This window comes from Manduca sexta, chromosome 7 (assembly GCF_014839805.1).
Source record: "Manduca sexta isolate Smith_Timp_Sample1 chromosome 7, JHU_Msex_v1.0, whole genome shotgun sequence".
NCBI classification, from domain to species: Eukaryota; Metazoa; Arthropoda; class Insecta; order Lepidoptera; family Sphingidae; genus Manduca; species Manduca sexta.
In genome coordinates this window covers 9079864-9103060 of record NC_051121.1, presented here as the reverse complement: position 1 = coordinate 9103060, position 23197 = coordinate 9079864, and the positions used below count along the sequence as shown (strand labels likewise).

At 33.3% G+C, this 23197-nt stretch overlaps 1 protein-coding gene across 4 annotated transcripts in view; it reads right to left on the bottom strand.

Annotated features, from left to right (window-relative positions):
• Window positions 1–1589: 1589 nt before the first annotated feature.
• The window catches only part of LOC115440138, a 149880-nt gene continuing 128272 nt past the window's right edge, over window positions 1590–23197 (bottom strand). For all 4 annotated transcript variants that reach the window (XM_030164361.2, XM_030164442.2, XM_037447686.1 and 1 more), the window contains 7 exons: window positions 13612–13883; window positions 11714–11950; window positions 10879–11262; window positions 5019–5303; window positions 4711–4869; window positions 3846–3983; window positions 1590–3620 (listed from right to left, as the gene is read on the bottom strand). In XM_030164361.2, the coding sequence (XP_030020221.1) occupies window positions 3279–3620; window positions 3846–3983; window positions 4711–4869; window positions 5019–5303; window positions 10879–11262; window positions 11714–11950; window positions 13612–13883 (1817 nt within the window). In that variant the 3' untranslated portion in view covers window positions 1590–3278. The remainder of the gene's footprint in view (window positions 3621–3845; window positions 3984–4710; window positions 4870–5018; window positions 5304–10878; window positions 11263–11713; window positions 11951–13611; window positions 13884–23197) is intronic.

The window sequence follows — 23197 nt, the reverse complement described above, 5'->3', positions numbered from 1 at the left end:
CGGGTGAATTTATTATTGGATATTTTGTTGTCAGATCGGCAACAAATTTTAACAATTAGCTCGTGTATTCACTGCTTTACGTAACATGTAGGAACAGGGAATTGTTTAGGGAATTTGTGATCATTGCTTTTCTTTTCAGTGTTTGTGTATAACGAATTGTGATTATTGAATTTTACAATATCATATTTTCTATTTTATTGAAATTTGTCTACTTTGTTAGTGTGTTGCCCATCTTTATAATCATGTTAGACGTAATGGATATCAGTCTATATTTTTACTTCTTCTGTTCAATGACAGTAATTTTAATATGATTTTTTATTCGTAATTTATTAAGATAAATTATTATATGTTATAAATATAACATAACTTTTTTTAATAATTTTCTTTGTAAAGATATTTAGTGGCAAAATGTAGTATGTATATTTTAGCTTATAATATATAAGTATATAGTATGTAAATAATACTCAGATATAATTGTTCACAGTTTATTGAAATTTGAATAGTATAATTATAGGTAGATATTTACAATAATGTTTGAATACTCTCAACTACAATATATTTTTTTAATTCTACACATAAATAAAGAATACACAACCAATACTCTAAATATACACACATATAGTATATGCGGTGAAAGCTATGTCGAAGCGTTTAAAATTAAATGTATTCTGAAGGTAAATGAAATTTCTATGCAGCTATATGTACATAAATGAACATACAAATTTATAAAAAACACTTTAAAATACATGAAAAAATCTTCGTTTCTGCGGCAGTGTCATTTTATATATACTTCATAATTTCTTAACGCGTATATTTATTTATCAATAACATATGAATAGCGAACTAGGTAATTTTTAAACGTTATTTATCATTCTTTGGTATAACCAGTGATATTTATTATACTAGAACTAAGTAGATATAGTAAGTTTATAAAATAAAATGAAAAATAAATGAAACGGTATTTCATTTAATTTCAGAATTAGCTTATTTGTATATACTTAATATAAATGAGCGAATAGATAGAGCCCAAATAGATAATACATAAGATTGATACCTCATTGCTTTTAACATACTTATTTAAGCGAACCATTTAAATCCAATTTAGGCATTATTAACAATAAAATGCCTTAGATTACATGAGCAAAATATTGCTAAGTTTGTCAAACTTCACAACGACCAACAATCAGTTTTTGAAAGTAATAGTGCCGAGAAACTACAAATTTACAATAATAATCAAAAAAGGACGGCTGAATACAAAATATTTTAAAAAATCCCGATTACTAATTGGTGTCAAAAATGAGCAAATTTTATAATTCAGTGAAATAATTATCGTGGGGTTTGTAAATTGGCGTTTGCTTCCTGTAATATTGCGATTTGGCACAATCTATATCTAGAAATACATTTAATTTTAGATAATATATATTCTATATTTAAATGAAACATCAATAGATACATCTAGTATTACTATAACTTTATAATTTATTACTTCAACAATAACATTTGTAGTATAAAAAGCAGTGTCACATATACATATAAATATAGTTATATATCTTAAATATAAATAAGGATGTAAATGAAAGAAACCAAAATAAATTTAAACACGTTTACTTTCAAATTAGGTGTATTATCACAAATAATAGGTGTGGAACAAATGAACAAATAAACAAATGAAAATGTAAATTGAATGAATACAGTGTCGCATCATTAAATATAAATTTAATGTAGATACTTCGTCTATATGAAATTAATTACTTATAATGAGGCCCACTGTATTCTTGATAGTACATCGCTTTCCTATTTATTTTAAATCATACTTTAACAACTTATAGTCACTTAATTAAAACATTTATCGATGTTCAATATTTATTTAAGATAGTAACTGACGGTTGATAAGTTATTAAATAACGCGAAATCCGTTTCTCTCAATAGTGTATTAACAGAATTTGATTACCTTTTGATTCTAAATATAAATGTAAACGGACACAAATGATTGTCAATAATTAAAAACATTTGAGCAAACAGTTGCCGTAATTAAGAGAAAACTATGAACAATTCATCCAAAAACATTTTTTTTGTCATTTGAGACACAAATATTGTATTAACCGACAAACCTACGTGCAAAATTAACATCGGAAGCTCAACTTTGCATAACCACTTTAACTAGACCCGTCTACAATGCGACAATGTGATACGTTCTAGCTAAAATGGTTAACATCGACCATTTTCACTGGACCCCTTTCAATACAATCAAGAGTCGAGATAATATGGATATAATGTTTGTTTGATATGTTTTATGTACTATATGTCATATTAGGCGAAAACACATGTCGTCATAAGATGCCAACAACCGTCGATGATCTTACATACAACTATATACAAATACGACACCGAAAAAAATTTGGTAACGTATTACTAAACTAGGTACGAGATTATATTTTAGGCCTAATCAAACCATATTTTTACCAATTATGATATACAAATACTAAAGTTGCACACGTCTGTACCATAGTTATACAAAACTGCTACAAAATTGCTTTTTATGAAAACTTCCACGCCTTAAAACTTATCATTTAAATGCACTTATAAATAAAACAGTCTTAAATATTGCATATTATTAAAATACTGGAAGTTATTCTTTTCGTATATTCTATTGTTTTATTTTTGCAAACATTGACAGGAATGGAATGGTTCAAATTAAAATTCCAGACAATATAAAAACGTCGATGTACAATAAAATGACTATGCTAACTTTATTTAATTTTAATTATGGTACAGATATGTGTAATTAACATCTAAACACGTGATTTATAACATATTTACTGCGATAAAAACTGTAAAATTCGACACGCATTAGCTGCATTTGCAAACATTGTATACCACACGTACATTTCCAATTTAAACATAATATACAGTAAAAACTAACATTATAAATATAACAGCCCCTAACATTTTACTATTCAATAGTAAAACCATTTATCTAATATCATATAATATAAAATAGGTAATGGTTCAAAAAAGCAGTGTCGAAATTTTAACACGAATCGATATTCCGTTCGGCTCTTAAACGTTAACATCCAAATCTATAATATTGATTACACATACGAATATCATTAAAAATTCGAGTAATACCAATGAAACGTTATAATTTCCAAAAAAAATTTAGTTCTTCTATTGGAAGTCTCGTTGGGGAAGACTACCTTTCTTAACAATTTGAATACAATTTTAAGAAACTGCATTATATTCGACAATGTTTTATGACCATATAGTTAACATTACCTTTACAATTCTTCTGTGGAAGCTATAGGCGCTTTCAGAAGTGGTGTTCTTGGACTCTTCGATCCATCAGAGTTTCTGGTAGCTTGAAAATCTTCGTTAGAGAGCGAAGCGGGTAAGGGAGCTACCTTTAACTGGTGACCATTTAACTTGATCTCTGTTATCGAATGTGACCTTCCGTGGTTCACGTTTGGTTTCTCCTTATTGCTTGTTGTCATGGGGTCGTGGGTTGGGGTTTTGGCGAGAGACTGGGTCACTCTTGTTCTGTTGGATTGTTCTCTTAGCGCCATTTGGTAGGCCACTTCGAACGCTTCGCCTAAAGTTAGAATAACTTCGGTCGCTTGATCCTGGAAAACGGAAGTTTATTTTTACGTGCGGTAACATATTAATCAGTAAGTGTAGATCCTATTTTATGGTAATTATATTGACAAAACAATACATTCTCATACTCCCTTTGACTTTTAAATACAAAATATAATTTAATCAATCCGACCACAGACATCAAATCAAAAAAGAAAAATAATTTTAAAGGTTAATAAATACGTTTGAATTCTATAAACACAATAACTCACCATGGTAGCGACTCTGAAGACGTGGCAGTAGTGGCTCCTGGTGGCGTGGTCTTTGGTGATGTACGCGAAGTGGGTCAAGTCATCGGCGTCCTGACACGCGCAGTGGATGTTCCGGATCTCGTGTTCGCAAACCAGCTCCTAATAATAGACCAGAGGTAAATTATCAAAGTTTCTGACAGATGTAGAGAAAGATACTAAATAAAAAGTAATGTGATTTGTTTGTTCACAGCCCTTGAGGCAAAAGAAGAACCAACACATATAAAATTAAATAGAAAAAAGAATATAATAAATTTTATATTTTTAATAACAAAAACAATTCAAATTCTATGAATCATAACAATTAAAAAGAAAACCTATTTTACTTTCATACCGTTTCATGAATTATTTATGCTAAAAAAACGTCCGAACGAACGCACAAAAAACAATTTAGTCCAAGTTACAAGAGCATGACACCGAAAAACACACTAATTATCTCACTTAACTAACCGTGAAGGGTTTCATAAAATTCATTTTACAAGAAACGGGGGATGAAAACAATCCTTTTTTTAAGAAACAAAGGAAAGCTTGGCCGGCGGTCCGATCAAGTGTGCTTTTTGGTACATAATTAAAAATCAACCGGACAATGCAAAAGGCTTTTGTTTGAGAACGCTCTTTGTCTCGAGGGTACGGTAACACTTCGCTGCCCATCAAAGAAAGAGCAAAGTTGGGTCGTAAATGAAAGCAAAAAACAAGGTTAAAAGGTAAAGGCAAATATTAAAGGTAATTTGGAAGATATAGTTTTCAAGGCATGTTATCATTTATGGAAAGAAAAGGAACTGTTTACTTTTTTGTAACAAAATAATAAGAAGAATCCAGGTAAACTCACTCGCGTTATAGTATTAAGGAACTTGACACCTCTGTAACTAATTGATAGTATAATGTCCGGGGAGTCCCTTGGTTCTTTGGTAGATTTCTTTAATTTTTGTATAGACTTTTTCGTTGATTCTGTCCCTCTTAGTTCTTTTACGACCGTCGATCCTAAATACTGGAAATAGAAGGTTAATTAGAAAAGAACATACACCAACACTTACTTCAAGAAATTGTTTATGTAAGTCACAGGATAAAAGTCATTAATATCAAAAATGCCGTGAGGATTTCAATAAAATTTTGATCAGAACACCTAATTTTACTCACATTGGCTACATAAGTCACGGCGCCGGTCACCAACACAAAAGGTTGATGTTTCCACTGTGTCTTCAATGCCCCTGGTACCCCAACTAACAGCTCCGAAGGCGCTCTGATCTCCAGATCCGAAGGTCTTGGAGGCTGAGGAGCCGGTCTGTTCTTCTTACTGCGTTTCAACGTTTCCCCACCAGGGGGCACTAGAGTAGGCACCACTGGAGGCGGTACAGGTTTTAGGTTTTCAGAAGGAGGTAACTTTTCTTTTATTTCTTCTTTCAGTTGTTGGATATTGTTTTTCTATAACAAAATTATAACTATTGTGACTATTGAAGATTTACAAGCATATTATGGAACCAAAGAAATTGACACGAATATTGCCTATCAGAAATTACAGTTTACAAAATCAAACTGAATAATCCCAAAAGTCCGCATAATCAAAAAAATATTCGATAAAATAAAACCCAATCAATACATCCAAAACCAAAACAAATAGTCAACGCGCAAAAAACACACACGACATAGCCTAATTAAATCGAAAAGGGGTGAAAACAAAGTTCACAATAGAAACAAAACGAAAAATGACACTCGAACACCGATTCACACTTCAGAGGTGCAAAACAACAAGTGATGCAACGCAAATATAAAACCGTGGATGGGAAAGCGTGAAATTTTAATTAAGGCACTAAGCAAAGGCACAAAAGGAAAAAATAATTCACAGTGAACCATGTAATTTGATGCGAGTGTCATTTGGTGTTAATAAAAACGGGATGGCAAGCGTATTCAAGCTTTAGTGAATAGAATAATGTTCCGTTAGGATGCCTTTCAATGGCAAAGGGAGATATTGCAGCCATGCGGTTTCACTTTACGCAACTATGGCTTTTCGAACTGGCACGGTTAACCTTTTGGAAATCTGAACGTGTTCACCAAAGCGACTTTTGAATTAGCTCGTTATTTTGTTGCTTATAGGGTTTAGTTTATTTCCACATACAGAAGTCCTTATGGTGATCAGATTAAGAAGTTATATCATACGCAAGTTTAATACATAAAGAAGCCTCATATAACAATCCAAATTTCGAAAACTATATAAAATACGTACCGACGAATATGAAAAGAAAAAAATACCGCATGGAAACAAATACCAACGCCGCTAATTTAAATTCTACATAATTAATGTTCTTTAAAAACTCCGATAGAACATTTGAACATAATGGTTAGGGTAGCGTGTTTTAGTGATATTTCGCTCAGCAAAACCCACCAGCCATAGTAGAAGTACCACACTCCGCGTATGAATAGAGGTCGTTGAATAGACGTCGAATTGAGCGCTAATTACTTATACAGGTTAGGCGATGTGTGAAATTAAAAAAAAGGCGTTGCATTCATGGCAGCGGGTACCTGTGTTGCGCACGAACTTAATGACAGTGGTACAACAATCGTATTTATGCCGATGTTCTAGATGTGTAGTATGTGTCCTATTTAGTTTTATTTGTCCTATTTTTGATTTTGCTTTGCTAAATTAATGATGTTTCAATATAGGGCTGCAATCTAGAATAAAACCTAATGTACTAGTATTTTTTTATTGTTATTTCTTCGAATGACGAGACGAGCTTGCCGTTCGCCTGATGGTAAGCGATACGACCGTTCATAGACAGTAGAAACACCATCCAACACCTTACAAAGTATTATTTGGTATTCTGCTATGCTCGCAATCCTGAGACATGAGATGTTGTCTTATTATGTCCAGTAGTTACACTGGCTACAATGTCCTTCAAACCGGAAGACTGACTACACGGAACAGTGACTACACACTGCTGCTTGGCGGCAGAAATAGACATTGCGGTAGTGCCTACTCAGTAGGGCCCTCTCCATATGAGAGACCTACCACCAGTGAGTATCTTAGAATATTTTAATATTAATGTTTTGTTGCCCAAATAAACAGAAACCGTATTCGTTTTTGCCTCTGCTAATATCGTAAAAATCATCCATGAATAACGAATATTTTTATCAAAAACCTCGGTTTTACTCGCCAGATTTTTTAAAATTTTTGTAGTTTTGTGCAAATATGGCGTGTGCGTGAGTGTATTGAATGATAGTGTGGTGTTGCTGCTACAACCAATTCTCGAGTAGGACATTTGAAGTGTCAAAATTATTTTGTTTTAAAGTCACGCTTTTTTATTGTAAAGTGTTATTTTCATGAATAATCATCTAAATAAATATCAACATTTAAACTTCCAACACAATTCATAACAAAATGACACTAAACGAATAATAAAGATGATAATTGAACATCGACATTTCTTTCAAATAAATCGGAAATCAAAAGGAATTATGAGATCACTACAACCATCCCTCAAACGATTATTACATATTGCGTTTATCAAGTTAATTTTAATCACTGTGAACGATATTACCGCTTCTAATCCCAGTTAAATTGCTCATCTTGTGCACGATGAGGGCGCGTGTCAAAGGAAGTCGCGGGGCGTTGCTATGCGACACGAATGCAGGTGTCATAATGTGCGCCGTGTGGTGGAAAGGAATTTTGTCGACTGGTTTATGAAGGGTCTTTTTGAAAAATGGCGAGACGAGATAATCTTTTTGATTTTAAGCGTCAATAGCACCGAAGCGGTACATTGTTAATCTGGAAATTAAATCTGAATTTTTGGAACTTTAGACCTTTTAGGTATACTTAGACTGAAACAGAGGCAAAAATCACACATTTATATAGTCTTACATTTTCTTTCATTTACAATAATTTGTTTCCAATTTACCCAACTAAAAGCCTGTTTCTCGACGTCTGACACTAATTGTCAAATAAAATACAACGCGACAAACTACAAAAGTCAAGCTCCCCAAATAAATGGTAAATAAAGGAGCACATTTAGCACCAGTTTTCATATACCTTAACGGGCGAATACTTGAAAATGCCTTAAACGAAATAAAAAAAATATTTAACGAGACAACCAATGCATCTGCTCGATATCCTCATTTTGCAACACACAGCTGCCATTTATGTAAACATGAATGTACTATCCACCAATATCCTGATATGTCCATAACACCTTTAATAAGTAAATTATCTTAAATATTTAAACGCACCTGTATGTGTTTTTAGTAAATATATTGCTCGTAGAATTGCGTTGAAGTTAATATTTTTAAGCTTCGAAGGGAATTGAATTTCGTTTTATATCTCAAAGTTTTTTTACCGGTAAGTAAGTAATGGAGATTATTTACAAAATTGAATTTTACTGTTATAATGAACCTGCCTTCTGCGCATCAAGTAATAACTTATTATATTGTTAATAAAATATGAAAGACAATTTATTTTTAAACACATTTTAACAAAAGTAACGAAGCGGAACTGCACTGGCCTATATATTATCAATACCGATTCATAATTTATATAATTAATGTCTATGCCAAATTCTTATCGTGCACAAACAAATGTGTTTATTAGAATAAAAAATTAACTACCATCGAAACTACAACTAAACCAGTTTTAGTAAACAACGGACTACTATAATACTGGATCAACACGCGATATTTATCTATACATATTATAAAACCAAGGCCCTTTCTATCTAATAGTGGAGGAAGCCCGTGCCCAGCACTGGGACAGTACATAAAAGGGACAATATTATCAGTATTTATTTTCTTTATATAAAATTCTACTGATTACTATTAAACTCTAATGATTTAAGTGTTTGATAAGATGTGGGTTATTTCTTATAATTAAACAAATACTATTATTGAATATATTAAGAAACAAATTGAACGCAATATTAGCATGTGGACCAGGTCCAGATTAAAATTAAAGCTACGTTTTATTAAAAAAAAAACAGCACAAGCGACATTATCCCCAACACTTTCCCGCCAGTAAAAGCTCGTGAAATACAAATAAGAACATCATTATCTGTTAAAGGGTAAGCTTAAATCCAGACCCTATTAAGCCCCGTGACACTTGCAGCCAATCCGTCGGTCACATAGCAACTCCCTACGCAATCACTGCCACTAAGGATATCCTTTTTACAAGCGTTTTGATTGAAGTCATTGCTCAGATTGTTACTGTTGACGTGTTATAATGCTTTATTTGATGGTCCCCTCTTTGTGAACGATATTTACATTTGTGATGTGTGAAATATGGATTTAAATTGATAATATAGTTTTCAGTTTAATTCGCTTTAGTTAAGTTATTCCCTAACAGATGGCAGCACATGTATTGATGTCGCTTAATACTTTTTTGAATTTTTAAAGCAGTAATTAATTATTTTGTTTTGGATGGTATACTACTATAATACTTATTTCATACTATTAACCTAACATGATTATTTAAAGCAATACGTTCAAAAATAAATCCAAAAAACTATTCCCAAAAAATATTATTCTTCCAAATAATGAACCATTTAATAAATCTGACTTAATACATTCGATTACACGCAACCAATCCACACTAGAATGCGTTACCGGCTTCTTAAACATCTTTATGGCGATATAATACCCCACAAAGTTAATAAATTGATCAGTCCGAAGGTGTTATATGAGAAAACATACATTACTATGCAAACGGCGTACTAATGACTACGGTGGCAACTTCGAGGGGAATATTTATACGTTATTACATATTTTATATTCGTTTAACGTTCGGACAGTCGTGACACAAAAAGTTTTTTTTCGAAAATTAACGTATTTAAATGTGGACCGTGAGAAAATCGACGCTTTTTATTCTGGACGGGGTAGGCAGAGAGGTGGAATAAAATGTAGGATGCATGTACAATTATTAATCTTTAATACAATTTTAGAGACCGTTTAAGTTGCGTAATCATAATTTTTAACTTCTGCGACTCCTATCTCAGCAAAAATAAGCAACCCTCTCCCACAGAAATCCGTTAAAATTCCTCTATTGTTATTAATTTATCAGAAAGTTATTCATAATAAATAAATAAATATTTCTGTCATAATCACTGCTTCAGCCTCGTCTAACATTGAAAATAGCATAGCATAACCTGCCCTACCTTTTTTGGCGGTTACGTAATACTGGATATTTAATGTAACTTCATCCCAACTATGCGTGATTAATTTGAAAAATTAGCATGCTATGAAAACCAATAACTCGCAAATAAGCATGCTATTTAAGCTTCATTATCAGGATGCTTTCTAAACGCCACCTGTTTGACCCCAATCATGTCGTTTATAATCGTCATGGCGCCAGACTTATCTGGCTTTATCACGCTACCGACATCTGTAGGACGGGACGTCAACTGAGTAATATCGCAGGATTATTTATTTGAATAAGTATTATTAATTATAATAACTGGTAAATCTTGTTGGGGCAAGTTTTAACGACGCTCTCGTTCAAATGTCTTATTTCCCGGTAGATTTAATGTCTAATGTTGTGTGAAATGATATTTAATGTTATAAGGAATATGCATTACAAAATACCGTAAATTGATTATTAAGTCGAGGTTTAGAATGATTGTTAGTGGTTAGAATTTGATTAATGCAAACGTTTAATTCATGTCTAAGTTTAGAGGAGTGTCAATTCGACTATATTTTTTTATTTGTTCTTTGTTACCTCAGAACTTTTGACTGGGTGAACCGATTTTGATGATTATTTTTTTATGGTGATGACTATTTAGAGTATGTACCAATATTATAAAGCTGAAGAGTCAGTTTGAATGCACTAATTCAGGAACTACTAAAATTATTTTGATTTTTTTTTCACTAATAGGAAGCTACATTACTCCTAAGTGCTATAGCCTATAGGCTATTATATTCATGCCAGATTTTTTTTCACAAGGAAGAAACCGTAAGCTAAAATTGATTACTATATAAAACTCACTTGAAGTTAACAATAAAACACCTAAAATTTAACACTTACCAAAGTATTGAGATCAGCATTAATATCCTCCATGTGGTTCGCAGGTCCGTTCTGTTCACCAGACACTGAAGCCAAGATCCTCTTCCGATGTCCAGCCTTCTGTATCTCAAGTACAGCTGTCAACTCCACTTCCCAAATCCTCCTCACTCTATCCATGTCCACATACAAATGCTTCCTAAACGTATCACTATATTGTTCTAAGTTAATATGCCTTAACCATTCCTCCACAGATTCATTTTGGTTCTTACTTATATTATTATTGTTATGATTATTGCTTATTTCCGCTATTTTAAGAGGTAACTGTTTCGCCGATTCTAATATTTTATGCCTATCGTTTTCTTCTATGCCGATTTCTCGTAGGTCGTTTTCGTCTAGTATACCGTTCTGAAACAAAGAAATATGTTTGAGTCTCGTAATATCTAATTTTAAAATTTGTATAAAAAATGATTTCTTATGTTTACGCGAAGGTTAGACATTGAAATAAAACTATTTTGTGGATTTTATAGAGGACTTGAGTCCGCCCCGTGACCACGAATTCTGCAGTCTTTGAAAAGTCGAGAGAAAATTATAATAGTTACGTTTTATATATGGAATTCATTTTTTATGTAATTTTCCTGATTGCGCCAAATTTGAGATTTATCATTCAGGCATAATATTTGTCACATTTCGAAATATGAGGCATAGAAATTATAGTGTTCCATCATTGCGTGTTTCTAAATAATAATATAAATTCTATTGTTTACGTTCACTAATTAACAATATTTTTAATTAGGGTTTTAATTAGAGAACATTATTTTTATCCTATACATTAATATTAATAGGTATTTATACTCACAATAAAATCGATATCATCATAACCACTGTCCAAAAACAGAGTTTCGTAATCGTGCATTCCAATGCTAGAGAGCCAGAGACCCAGGTTGGAGGCGACGGATGGACTGAGGCTGGACTCGGAGCAGCTCAGACCGAGGCGGGAGGTGAACTCCTGCTCCAACTCGGAGACAAACACCGACTCCCGGACCAACTTGCTGCCGAATGACGCCATTATCTCGGAGATCTTTGCCCATTCCTCCTGCGAAGTGGGAGGAATTGTCAAACGTGATGTTAGAGATAAACATTGGTATTGCTAGAACGTAGTACATAATGTATATCGATGGGTATTGCATAATTTGTTTAAGGATGTGTAAGTGTTAGTTGTTCAGTTTAGAATTACCTTGACTATTTTTCATTGGTTGCTATCAAATGCGACATATGTTAGATTTGATGAAAAGTGGTTTATATGAAAAATAATTTATATTTTTTTTTCTGAAATATATTCAATTCAGAAAATTCAGTCATACCATCTAGGGATTACATTAAACATAATAATTATCAGTCTCCACATTACGTGGCTTAAACCTACATCACACCTGCCATCAGTAAATCAAAACAAAGATCAGCCAAACAACAATAATTTGATTTCGAGCACTTATATCGTGGTCACGTACCCGAACATCTGTTGCCACACCTGCCTACCTGCATCCACGTATTAATTTTACCACAAAAGATGAGGGCATCCACCCGCATGCGCGACATTTTTTGTTACATTGTAACGGCTATTATCTTTTAAAATTGGAACATGTTGCTTAAGCTAAAGTTTTAAGATAGGAAAAAATGTTTACTCATGAATTGGCATTGAATTTTATATTTTTAAATACTATATTTCGCCATTTTTTTATTAACAAAATAATAGCGTTATATTATGTTAGTCTACTATTATATTTACTATGATGACACTTTCGCACAATAATCAAACTAAAAAGGAAAAATACTAACTATAAATCTTTGTTACGACAGATATATAATAAAAACTTATATTCATAATACGTACCAAAAAAACTAAATAAGTACCCAAAGACAGTTAAATAATTTAAAACAATACTTTATTCATTTAATGACTTATCTTCCAGACCAAAAGCCAGACCGTTAAAACGAAACACCTCACCGGCCTTTATAAATATGATTCGAGTTAGAATTCAACACGACATCTTACGTACCTTCCTTATATTGTAATATGTAATTTGAAATTCAAATGACTAAGACAATTTTGTGTCAAGGCAATGAATTATCACGAGGCTTTTAAGCCGTAGATTACCCACATGGGGAGAGACAAATTCGTTTCCTGTCTTTGTTGGGATTGTTATTTTCGGTACAATTTTGCAAATTTCTTTTTATTTAAGCGAGGTTGTGATAATTTTTTGATGGTTCAATGTAGGTATACAATTTATTTGTTTGTCCGACCTTTGACTCTGTATCTTTGGTTTGATGATGTTGCATATATAAGTATGAATCTGCATATTATGTTTGCGTTGTAGGTTATTTTGTAAATTATACATAACAAGTCCTGCATTCTTAGCATAATGTACATCATTTAGTTTAGATGGAAGATCGGTGATCAAAACGATATTTTTTAAAGTTATGTACACATTAGATTTCTTTGATATTTTGAGCATTCTTAGAAATTTATCACTTACTATTACGTGAACTAGTTACTCAATTGACGACCAGCAATATCTGGTAGAATTTAAGATATGAATGAATCTCCCTAACCGAATTTCGACCACGACTGCCAATGTCACAGTTTGGTGAGTCAGCAAATCCGACATGATCAGAGAAAGACCAGGCGCAGGACCAACAGCTTTACGTGCTTTCCGAGGCAGATGTAATAGATTCGTAAAACTTAAGATATATTACCTGCTCATCAAAAGGACTGAGAATTGACAGCGACTTCTCTCCACTATGGTTGGAACTGGTGGTGTTGCTGCGTCTCCGGACCTCATCCTCAACCCCGTTGATATTCCTGTCATGCTGTCCATTGCTGCTCAAGTTGGCAGTGTTGATCGTCGGCGGTTCTGTTGGGGACGCGTCGTACACAGATTTTAGTTTTCGCAACGTCTTCGGCCGTTCGGCTGGCATCGGCCGTAAACCGATCCCGTCTAATGTTGTTGTGGAGCCTTTGAAGAGGCCTGTTGACAAAGAAGAGATGGAATTTAATATTGAAAACTGTTGAATGTTTGATAAACATTTTATTGATCAAGACGCGGAACATGAAGCGGATGATGTGTCTTGCATCTGTACTAATATAGCTAGCTTAGGTGTTAGTTTCTTTATTTGTTTGTGCACGGTAATCTTAGGAACTATAAAACCGATTTTGATATTTTTCACTAATAGCTACACTTCTTAAGATACATTTCGCCTGGGTGCTATAGATTACCTTTTTATCCTGGGAAAATATTTGTCACGGACCAATGCTTTCACACGGTCGGAGCCGCAGATAGAGCTTGTTTTAAATAAATTTTAAGAAAACCAAAACACAAAGATCAAACTAAACCCTATTCCTTTCCCTTAATATAAACGATTCTTCCATGATTATGAGAAAGCAAATAAAATCAAATGACAATTAACCCTAAAATAATGAAAGCAAAACTGTATTTGGCCGAAGATCCAAACCGCTAAAACCTGCACGGTTATTCACAAACCGCTATAATAAAAAGTGAAAACCTGTTTTAGAAGATTTGGCAACGGTGCCAAGGACCGCTTATCTCTGAACTTGTACGGAATTTGAGATAGCATATAGTTTTACTTTTGTGAGCAATTTCAAGATGCATTTTAGTAGTATATTTAGTTCTGGGCGCAACGACTAAATGTTTAATGACGTAGTAGTGGCGTAGTTATTGCGTGATTGCCGCTAGAAATTTTAGGTTCGATCTCTGTATGGGCTAGTAGTATTTTACTTTTGTTTTTTTTTATACATATGTTTTAGCCCGAAGTCTGGAATTTGTGCCTGATATGGCAATAGACTCACCACCAGTAGTTACTTGGTACAAATGCTAAAAACAGGTATACTTGCACTTTTATTACCGACTAAAACTGGACAAATACTATAATTGTATAAAGGCCTTTAGTGGTTCAGGAAGCGCATTCAGCTGTCCAACTCAGTCAGTGACAAGCCTTCTTCAATGTCCAGGCAGCAAAAAGTCCCGAGTTACCCCGATTTATCATTGATATACGTACGTCAGTCAGTCTTAGGTTTGATGTCGAATAAGGTATTTTGAAGTATCAATAGATTTTTTTATTGATTGTGTCAATGTAGCATTAGAAACGAACTTGAAATCTTAGGCACTATGACCTATAAAAATATCACAAAGCGAAAGTAATTCAGTGTGCTAGTTTTAAAAGTATGAACTACTAAACTGATTTATATGAAATTTAATACGGAATATCATAATGACAAATATAATTTTTTTGCCGTTGTACAAATACATAAATTTGCATGCTGTGATCTCCTATAATTGAAGAAGCATGTCACTGTTAATTGTGAATGCTACACCATTGTATTTATACCTCAAGTACATCGGAGGTCCTTAATAAATATGCTTCAAGGAAAGACGTAGACTACATTTCTTCACACAAAAGCATTCACCCACTACTTTTTCACACAATTCGAATTCCCAACCGCGCGGGAATATCTAATAACTAAACAGACAATTTATCATTAGAATTTATTAGTTGACGCGGTTATTGGTTACTGTATTACTATGTAACTAGGACGACGATAAGTTCAGTTGTGTTGAACTGCGGAACGCGTCACGGAATCTGTTGGCGCCATAAATGATAAATAGATTTTGAATTGATATTGTAATAGTATGGAAATATTGTCAGTTAAATGTTAATTGATTTCCATTGAAACTTTGTCTTTAATTATTTCTTATGTTTACGCGATTGTTATACATTGAAATAAAACTATTTTTGTGTTTCCGATGATGACTCGCCCTTGACTATGAAGTCTACAAAGTCTTCGAAATGTCGAGAGAAAATCATATTATTTAAAAAAACAACGTAATATCCGAAAAACTGTTTTATTTTGAAATTGTGTGTTTTATTTTATTTAATGACACGAGCGAGCTGCTTGCTTGATGACAGACGTTATCTATAAACAATACTGGCACTTTGCAAAATATAGGTTTGGTATACACTGCACCGCATTCATCCTAAGATCATGAGATCATCCTGAGTCTCAAAAAGACCAATCTTTGGAATTTCCAAAAAAAAAACAATTATTTCACTTTAAAAAAATATCATTCTTGAGCAATGTAGACTTATTTGAATTATTCTAGAAAAACATTTGCTCATAGCCAGAACCAAAAAAAATAATAGCCGCACATTACTTTCATCTCTCACACACTTTTCAGTTAACATTAACTATAAACACAACTACCTATCAATAAAAACAAACGGAGACTACCTATCAACTACAACTAAACCTTATAAAACAAGTTTGAAATGACGTCACGTTGTATTTAAAGCCAACGTCTAACTGGTGTAATTAAACGGTGTAAAACAATCCAGACAATGCCAGCTTCCCTTGTAAATACCAGACAATTCAGAGCAACACATGCTTAGTGTTAGTTTAACTACGGCCGTGAACCGTTGAAGTCTAGAAAATTTATGTTTCCAATTGCTTAATATTTCTATTGTCCTCCCCCTGACCATGAAGGCTGCAAACTCTTCGAAACGTCAGGAGAAAACTAAAATATAAAAACCGGGATAAAATCCGAACAATAGTTTAATTTTAATGTCTAATATCCTTGAATTTGTATCTGAATGCGAAAGACGTCTTCATGCACTTAGGGATCGAAGTTGGGAAATTATGAGTATATTGCGAGAAACTCTGCCTAACGTTTGAGAGACATAGGCGGTATATTTTGCTGTCTCACTTCATGTTAAGATACTACATATCATAGATATCGTGACCACAAGAAAGTCAAGTACAAAAATTTACAGAACATACTTCCCCGAACCAACAACTGTGATGTAGTTACCCGTCTCACGGATGTGTTAATCAAGCAATCGTCTATCCAATAACCAGCATTGGTATAGGAAGGAGAGAATCTCAATCTAGAACCCTTTTGGCCTACTAAGCATCAAGTCTTGCATCAATATCAGACACTATCTATCGACGGTCCCTACGTAAAGTATCGAATCTGCGAAATTGCATTTTGCAGGTGCAATACTTTACGTAGCGACCGTGGATTAAACATCACTTGTTTAGTGTTAATTACCATGGCGATGAGCACTTCGATCCTTATGGTCTTAAATAAATGCAGTTAATTTTAATAAGGACCGTTTAAATATCGACAGTTCCTACGCAAAGTATTGAATCTGCAAAATAGAATATTGCAGATTCGATACTATACGTAGGGACCGTCGCTATGTTTCAAATCCAAACAATTTCCATACGGGAAAATTTAACCAAAATCTTATTAAACAACCCAATATAATTTAATAATCACATCACACCTCTCCGACTTTTCTATAATAATGTGTGTATTCTTTGTAAAGTATCGCAATATCATTAAAAAAACAAAAAGCCAAGGAATATATAACTGGATGTAAAGCAATAAAATAATGTTAATTCCTTTAAATATAAGTGCTATAAATTAAAAAAGCTCTTGCTGGGTCGTTAAAACCTTCTGTAACACTCTCGCGGAGAAAAATAGCTGTTTTATGACCGGCTGTTTCACCATCGCTTTCTTTAATAACGTCTTTGTATATTTTAATCAAATTATATTTTACTTATAAAATTAGTTTCAATTTTTTATTTGCGTAAATGATGTTAATTGACAGCCTGAAGATAACTCTCGATTACCAACTATACAAGGCATTGCGCTCGTTGCTAGTATTAAGTCCCTCGTGTTTAATAAAATGTATTACACTGACTAGAATGTCTTTCGAACGAAAGCACAACCTGAATTTCGATTTTTTTTATTTGCGTAAGTGATGTTAACTGACAGCCTAAACGCCAGTGCTCTCGATTACAAACTATACAAGGCATTGCACTCGTCGCTGATGCTGAGTCTCACATGCTTAATAAATTGTATTAGATAAACTGACTAGAATGTCTTTCAAACAAAAACACAACTCATTAATTATCGGGTACTTAGATATTGACAATAAAATTTCGCTTTTATGTTGTGGCTCTCTTGTTGATGTACATACGAACAATGTTTACACTGCTTAGCGGCAGATATAAAAACATGGTGGGTTTTTTTAAACTTTTACATAAAAAAGTGTTACCTACTTAACTATTACTTGTATACTAAATTCCTATCATATAGTACATGGCCTGCTAGAATAAGAAGATCGTAGGTTAAATTCTGGTTACCAAGTTTTTAATTTTCCTTAGTCACGAGATCTCCTTACATAGACGCGACTGAATTCATTTAATATGATAATCGTTTATTTTGAAATTGTCCAATTGTTTTAAAATGTATGGGGTATTGTTATTCTCGGCTTATGTACAGTCAGTCACAAAAATGGTAACAAATTCAAAAGTTCAAATCAACAAAACCATCATGGAATAAATATACTTACCAAATTTTTCATTGCCTTATATAAAGTAAATCTTTTTTAGTTTATTTCAATAAAGAAAAAGTGGTGGCAAAGGTACAAAAGTATGCAAACATTTGACGTATTGAATTAATTTATCTGTTTTTGTTACTGACTGTACCTACATACTCAGAATAGGCGTCCCTGCCGCCCCAAGGGATCTTTCTTCTGGTTTTTGATTATATTACACAACAATGCAAGCTGCAGTGTACTTCTTGAAATAGCAAGATTCAGATACATAACATGAAAATAATTTGAACTTTGTTTGAAAGCAGAAATGACGAGAAAGTTCATACGTTAAGTTAAGTAAAAATATGTTTATAAGTTCTAGTAAAAATATGTTTGGTAATATTTTATGCTACTTGACAAGAAGGTTCATACGTAAACGAATTTCGTACGAAAAATCTAGTAACGTATGTTTGCTAATATTTTACTACGTCAATGAACGATCATTTCCTTTTGTCTTCCGATTAATAATCTTATGATAATGATGAAATCAATTGTAATATCTTATCTGTATGTAGTTTAACTGCGCATTGATTAATATTAAAATACACTATTTCTCATATTATCTCTTTAATATATTGATTACGAAACAGAAAAATACATATATTATCGCTTACTTATTACAAAGTTCTACTTATATTTGATGTGCAAATTTAATTATCATATGATTGTAAGTCTTTTTCAATGATGATTTCCAATAACCGCGAAACAAATAAAGAAGGATCCATGAATTATTGTCTTTTCAAAATTTTGCCACCATGATTTATTTTTATCTCAAATATGCAACATAAGAAAAAAATTAACATAGGACTAAAGTAATATATATTTTCATCTCTAATTTTAAATTACCGATGCGTCAAATCACATGTTCTATAAATTTGATCATCAAATTTCATAATGAATCCCTGCTAAGCGAATTTCGGCCACGGCGCGGCGGCCAATCTCAACGGAGATCAGCCAGGTACGCAGGAGATATTATGGTGCACAAGTGTGTGCGCAATATACCGGTACACTCTCTGTTCCTTCACACTCATAGTCCGGTGAGACGGCAAGCCGACATTACCGGAGAGAGTCTCCTTTATTATATTATAAATGTGGGCGTGTTTGAACATTTCTAAGAAGTGAACACAGAAATGGCTCAATTATTTTAGTTGAATTCTATCCCGGCAATTTATGTCAATGGGAAAAAATGGCAATTTTTAACATGCTTTTAAACACATCGCTATGATTTAGGAACTTGTAGCGGCATATCTTGTTATAGAATCGAAGCCCCTACCAAAACCTTTATAAAACAGCTTCCTATATTCAAAAAAGCCAATACCCGTAAACATAAATGAGGAAAGTGACAGAACGACACAAAGACTCGAACAATGGGCCATTGTCATCCTTGTTACCTATGCACGATGCAATTATGATAACACACGCCATAGCCAACTGACGGGCCTGTGCACTTGCAATGCCAACCAAATTGTGTTGCATGAAAATGCTAAGTTTATAAAAATGGATGTTTGTTAGAAGTTTACTGGTATCTCATGTGTGTCCGCCTGGGTATGGTGGAACCACTGCAATGTCTATTTCTGCCGCCAGCAGTGTGTAGTCACTTGTGTTCCAGTTTGAAGGGCATTGTAGCCAGAGTAACTACTGGATATAATAAGACTTAACATCTCATGTCTCAGGCGGCGAGTGCAGTGGTATATCAAGCAATACTTTGTAATTCGAGGTGTTGGATGGTGTTTCTACTGTTTACGGTCGGTCGTATCGCCTACTATCAGGCGAAAGCCAAACTCGTCTCGTCATTCAAAGCAGTAAAAAAAAATCTGAACGAATTCGAATGAAATTTACCGCACAGATAGACATGTCCTGAATTAACACGTAGGTTTTTTTATCCCAGTAATTAGCTCCCATAAGAAATATTTTGTTTGTGTTTCAAATCCTTCAAATAGATGGCGTTGGTGTCTTACACGTAACGCTTTAAATCTCTATATTTTAAGGATATTTGTGCCTAAGGCTTTACACGCAGACAAAGCCGCGAGCAATACCTTGTTGATACATAAAATTATAAAACAATACTGTCTGTCTGCAGTCTGTCTGTTGAATTGCTGACGTGTCATGCAACACACAATAATTAGAATTTATATAAGTTTTATTTGTTATTTATATTCATTAGTTGTAATTGTTTTAGTTAAAGTTATTGTTCCCAACAATAAACGTCTTTTTTCTTTATTTTCTTCCATGTAAAAGAGACTTAATGGACTACAAATTAAGTGTCATTTTTTTAATATTATAAATGCAGTTTGTGTAGGTGTTCCAATATTTGCTAGAAATACACAGATAGACCACGATCTGGTTTACCATATAGGCCACTTCTATCCTGGAAAAGTGTGGAAACATGTACTAACTACTAGGTAACATACAGGACCATTTTGATATTGCGTTACTAAAAGAAACCACATACTTATCTTTTTTAAATAACACTTTAAAATAAGTTACTCTAACCGTAGACATAATAAAAAATTGTAAGTTTCGACCAAAATAAATATCTATAAAAAGCAATTCATTTTTACAAGAGAATTCGTCACAACAGCAACATCACACTTTCAATCAGGAATACACACACGCACACGCCATATTCGCACTATCTATAAAATGTAAAAAAAAAATCAATAAAGTAAAACTGACATTTTTGATGAATATAATCTTTGTTTATGGATGATTTTTGTCACAATGTTGGTAGAGGCATTACGTATAAGTGATTTATTTTATTAATGCGATGTGTAAATGACCCTAGCTATAATATCAATGCAGCTTAGAATTACAAGGCATCAGAAAACATAGTACCATTATATTGTCAGAGCGTCTTGTTACCATGCATAGTATAACAATATCTACATATTCCAATGTTTTTCTAAGAAACTAATGGACACTCGCGGTTTAAAAAATGTTGAGTGCTTTACATTATCTCAAGGTGACGAGTGCAATGTAAATTCACTCATAAATACATACAAATTAGCTTTTGCTCGTTTCGCCCGCCTGAACGAGTATTCCGGGATAAAAATCTCGCTATCTATTTTCCCAGAATAGAAAATAGACTATAACCTTCCCAGGGTCTTAAACTATCTCCATACCAAATTTCATAAAAATCCGTTTAGTAGATTTTGAAAAAATCTATAACATACAGATAGATTGACAAAGGGACTCTGTTTTATAATATGTATAGATATAAAGTACTTATTACAATAACAAACACGATATTAATAGCGGGAAGAACATAAATCGATGAAATAAACCGATGACTTAAGTCTTAACATTGGTTTGTGAAGATAAACAAATAAGGATTCCTTGTGTGAATTCCGATGTTGTGAATAATATCCGGATTCCGCTACGGTGGAGTCCTTTCGTTTTCATTTAAATAAGCAAAAGAACCACCGACAAAATAAAGGTAACTTTATCGTCCTACTTAGAAATAAATATAAGTATTAATCTTAAACAAAACATTAGTAATGTATACACATCGCCTTTATCCTCGAAAGAAAGGGCATAGCTGTAACCAGGGCACCCACCGTGTATTTCCGTTCCATAATGTGATGGTGGACTTTAATTCCCATGATGTGATATGTGGCGAGCCTATCGCCATGTAAGACACAAATTTTCGACTCCAAGCTAATACTGAGCTAAATCCCAATATCACAGCCGGACCCGGGATTCGAACCCAAGACCTCACAGCGGAGTACAACTACGCCACCCAGACAATAAACTTCTCTATACTCTATGACATATACAATTTCATAAGAAATATATGACAAATAACCTACGTCAATATCAGGCCAGGCTCCCCGTAGTCATTTCAGATATCATAACTTACTGATTTGTAAATAGGCCGTATAGGCCTCGGCCTATGGGCTGCGGCCTCTTAGGGGCGGCAGATTTCAGAGGACGCTCACTCGATTTAATTACTCATTCGTTTATTTAAATTTAGTGCCTTCCATAATACAAACAAATGGAAAATTATTAAGAATTTTCGATACCTACATACATACATAAACTTACCTACATGGGGCGGCGGAAATAAAGTGGCCTACACTCATAAAAAATATAAATTCGGCACTGCATATTACTGTACTGATTTTACATAATCACATTGAGTTAGAATCTAAAACTTAATTAGGATCTCCCTGTTAACCATGGCGAATTCATGCAGTCTATCATAGAAAATAATTTATTATACCCTCAAATATATCATGCATTAATAATTTATGTAACTTTGTTTGAAATAACGGACGTCTTAGATGAATTCAATTGTGACGATTATTCTGTTTTTTATATCTTGTTCACATTAACCTTCATTTGTGCAAGAGGTCGCGCGAATTTAGAGACACTGTTTTTATCCAAGCCTTTTACAATACATTCTCGTGCCTTCTAGAATAATTCTACATTTTAAATATATCAAGCGCTAAATCTTTATTTAGAGGGAAGGTACACAAAAATTATGAGAAATAACCGATATTTTTCTATTTTTCACACATATAAACACGCCTCTATCAACGAAGGGATAAGTAGATGTGTAACCAAAGCACCCACTTTTCACAGTGTGTATTACATTCTATGATGAGATAGGGAGCAAGCCTATCGCCATATTTTACCACTTTATTTAGATAATAAGAACTATTTTGAAAAAAATTAGTACCGTGCCTCTGAAGTACTAAAACTTTGTGACTGTTTATAAAAAGTTTGAGGTTATGTTGGAGTTAAACAAACATTTGTAAAACAACAAAGCGTTGTACATTTGTTTTACAAGAGATACATGTGGCCTTTAACTGCTTTTTGATGTTAAGGAACGAAGCGTAGAAAGTTATGACAGCTTAATGATATCATAATTCACCAAGAC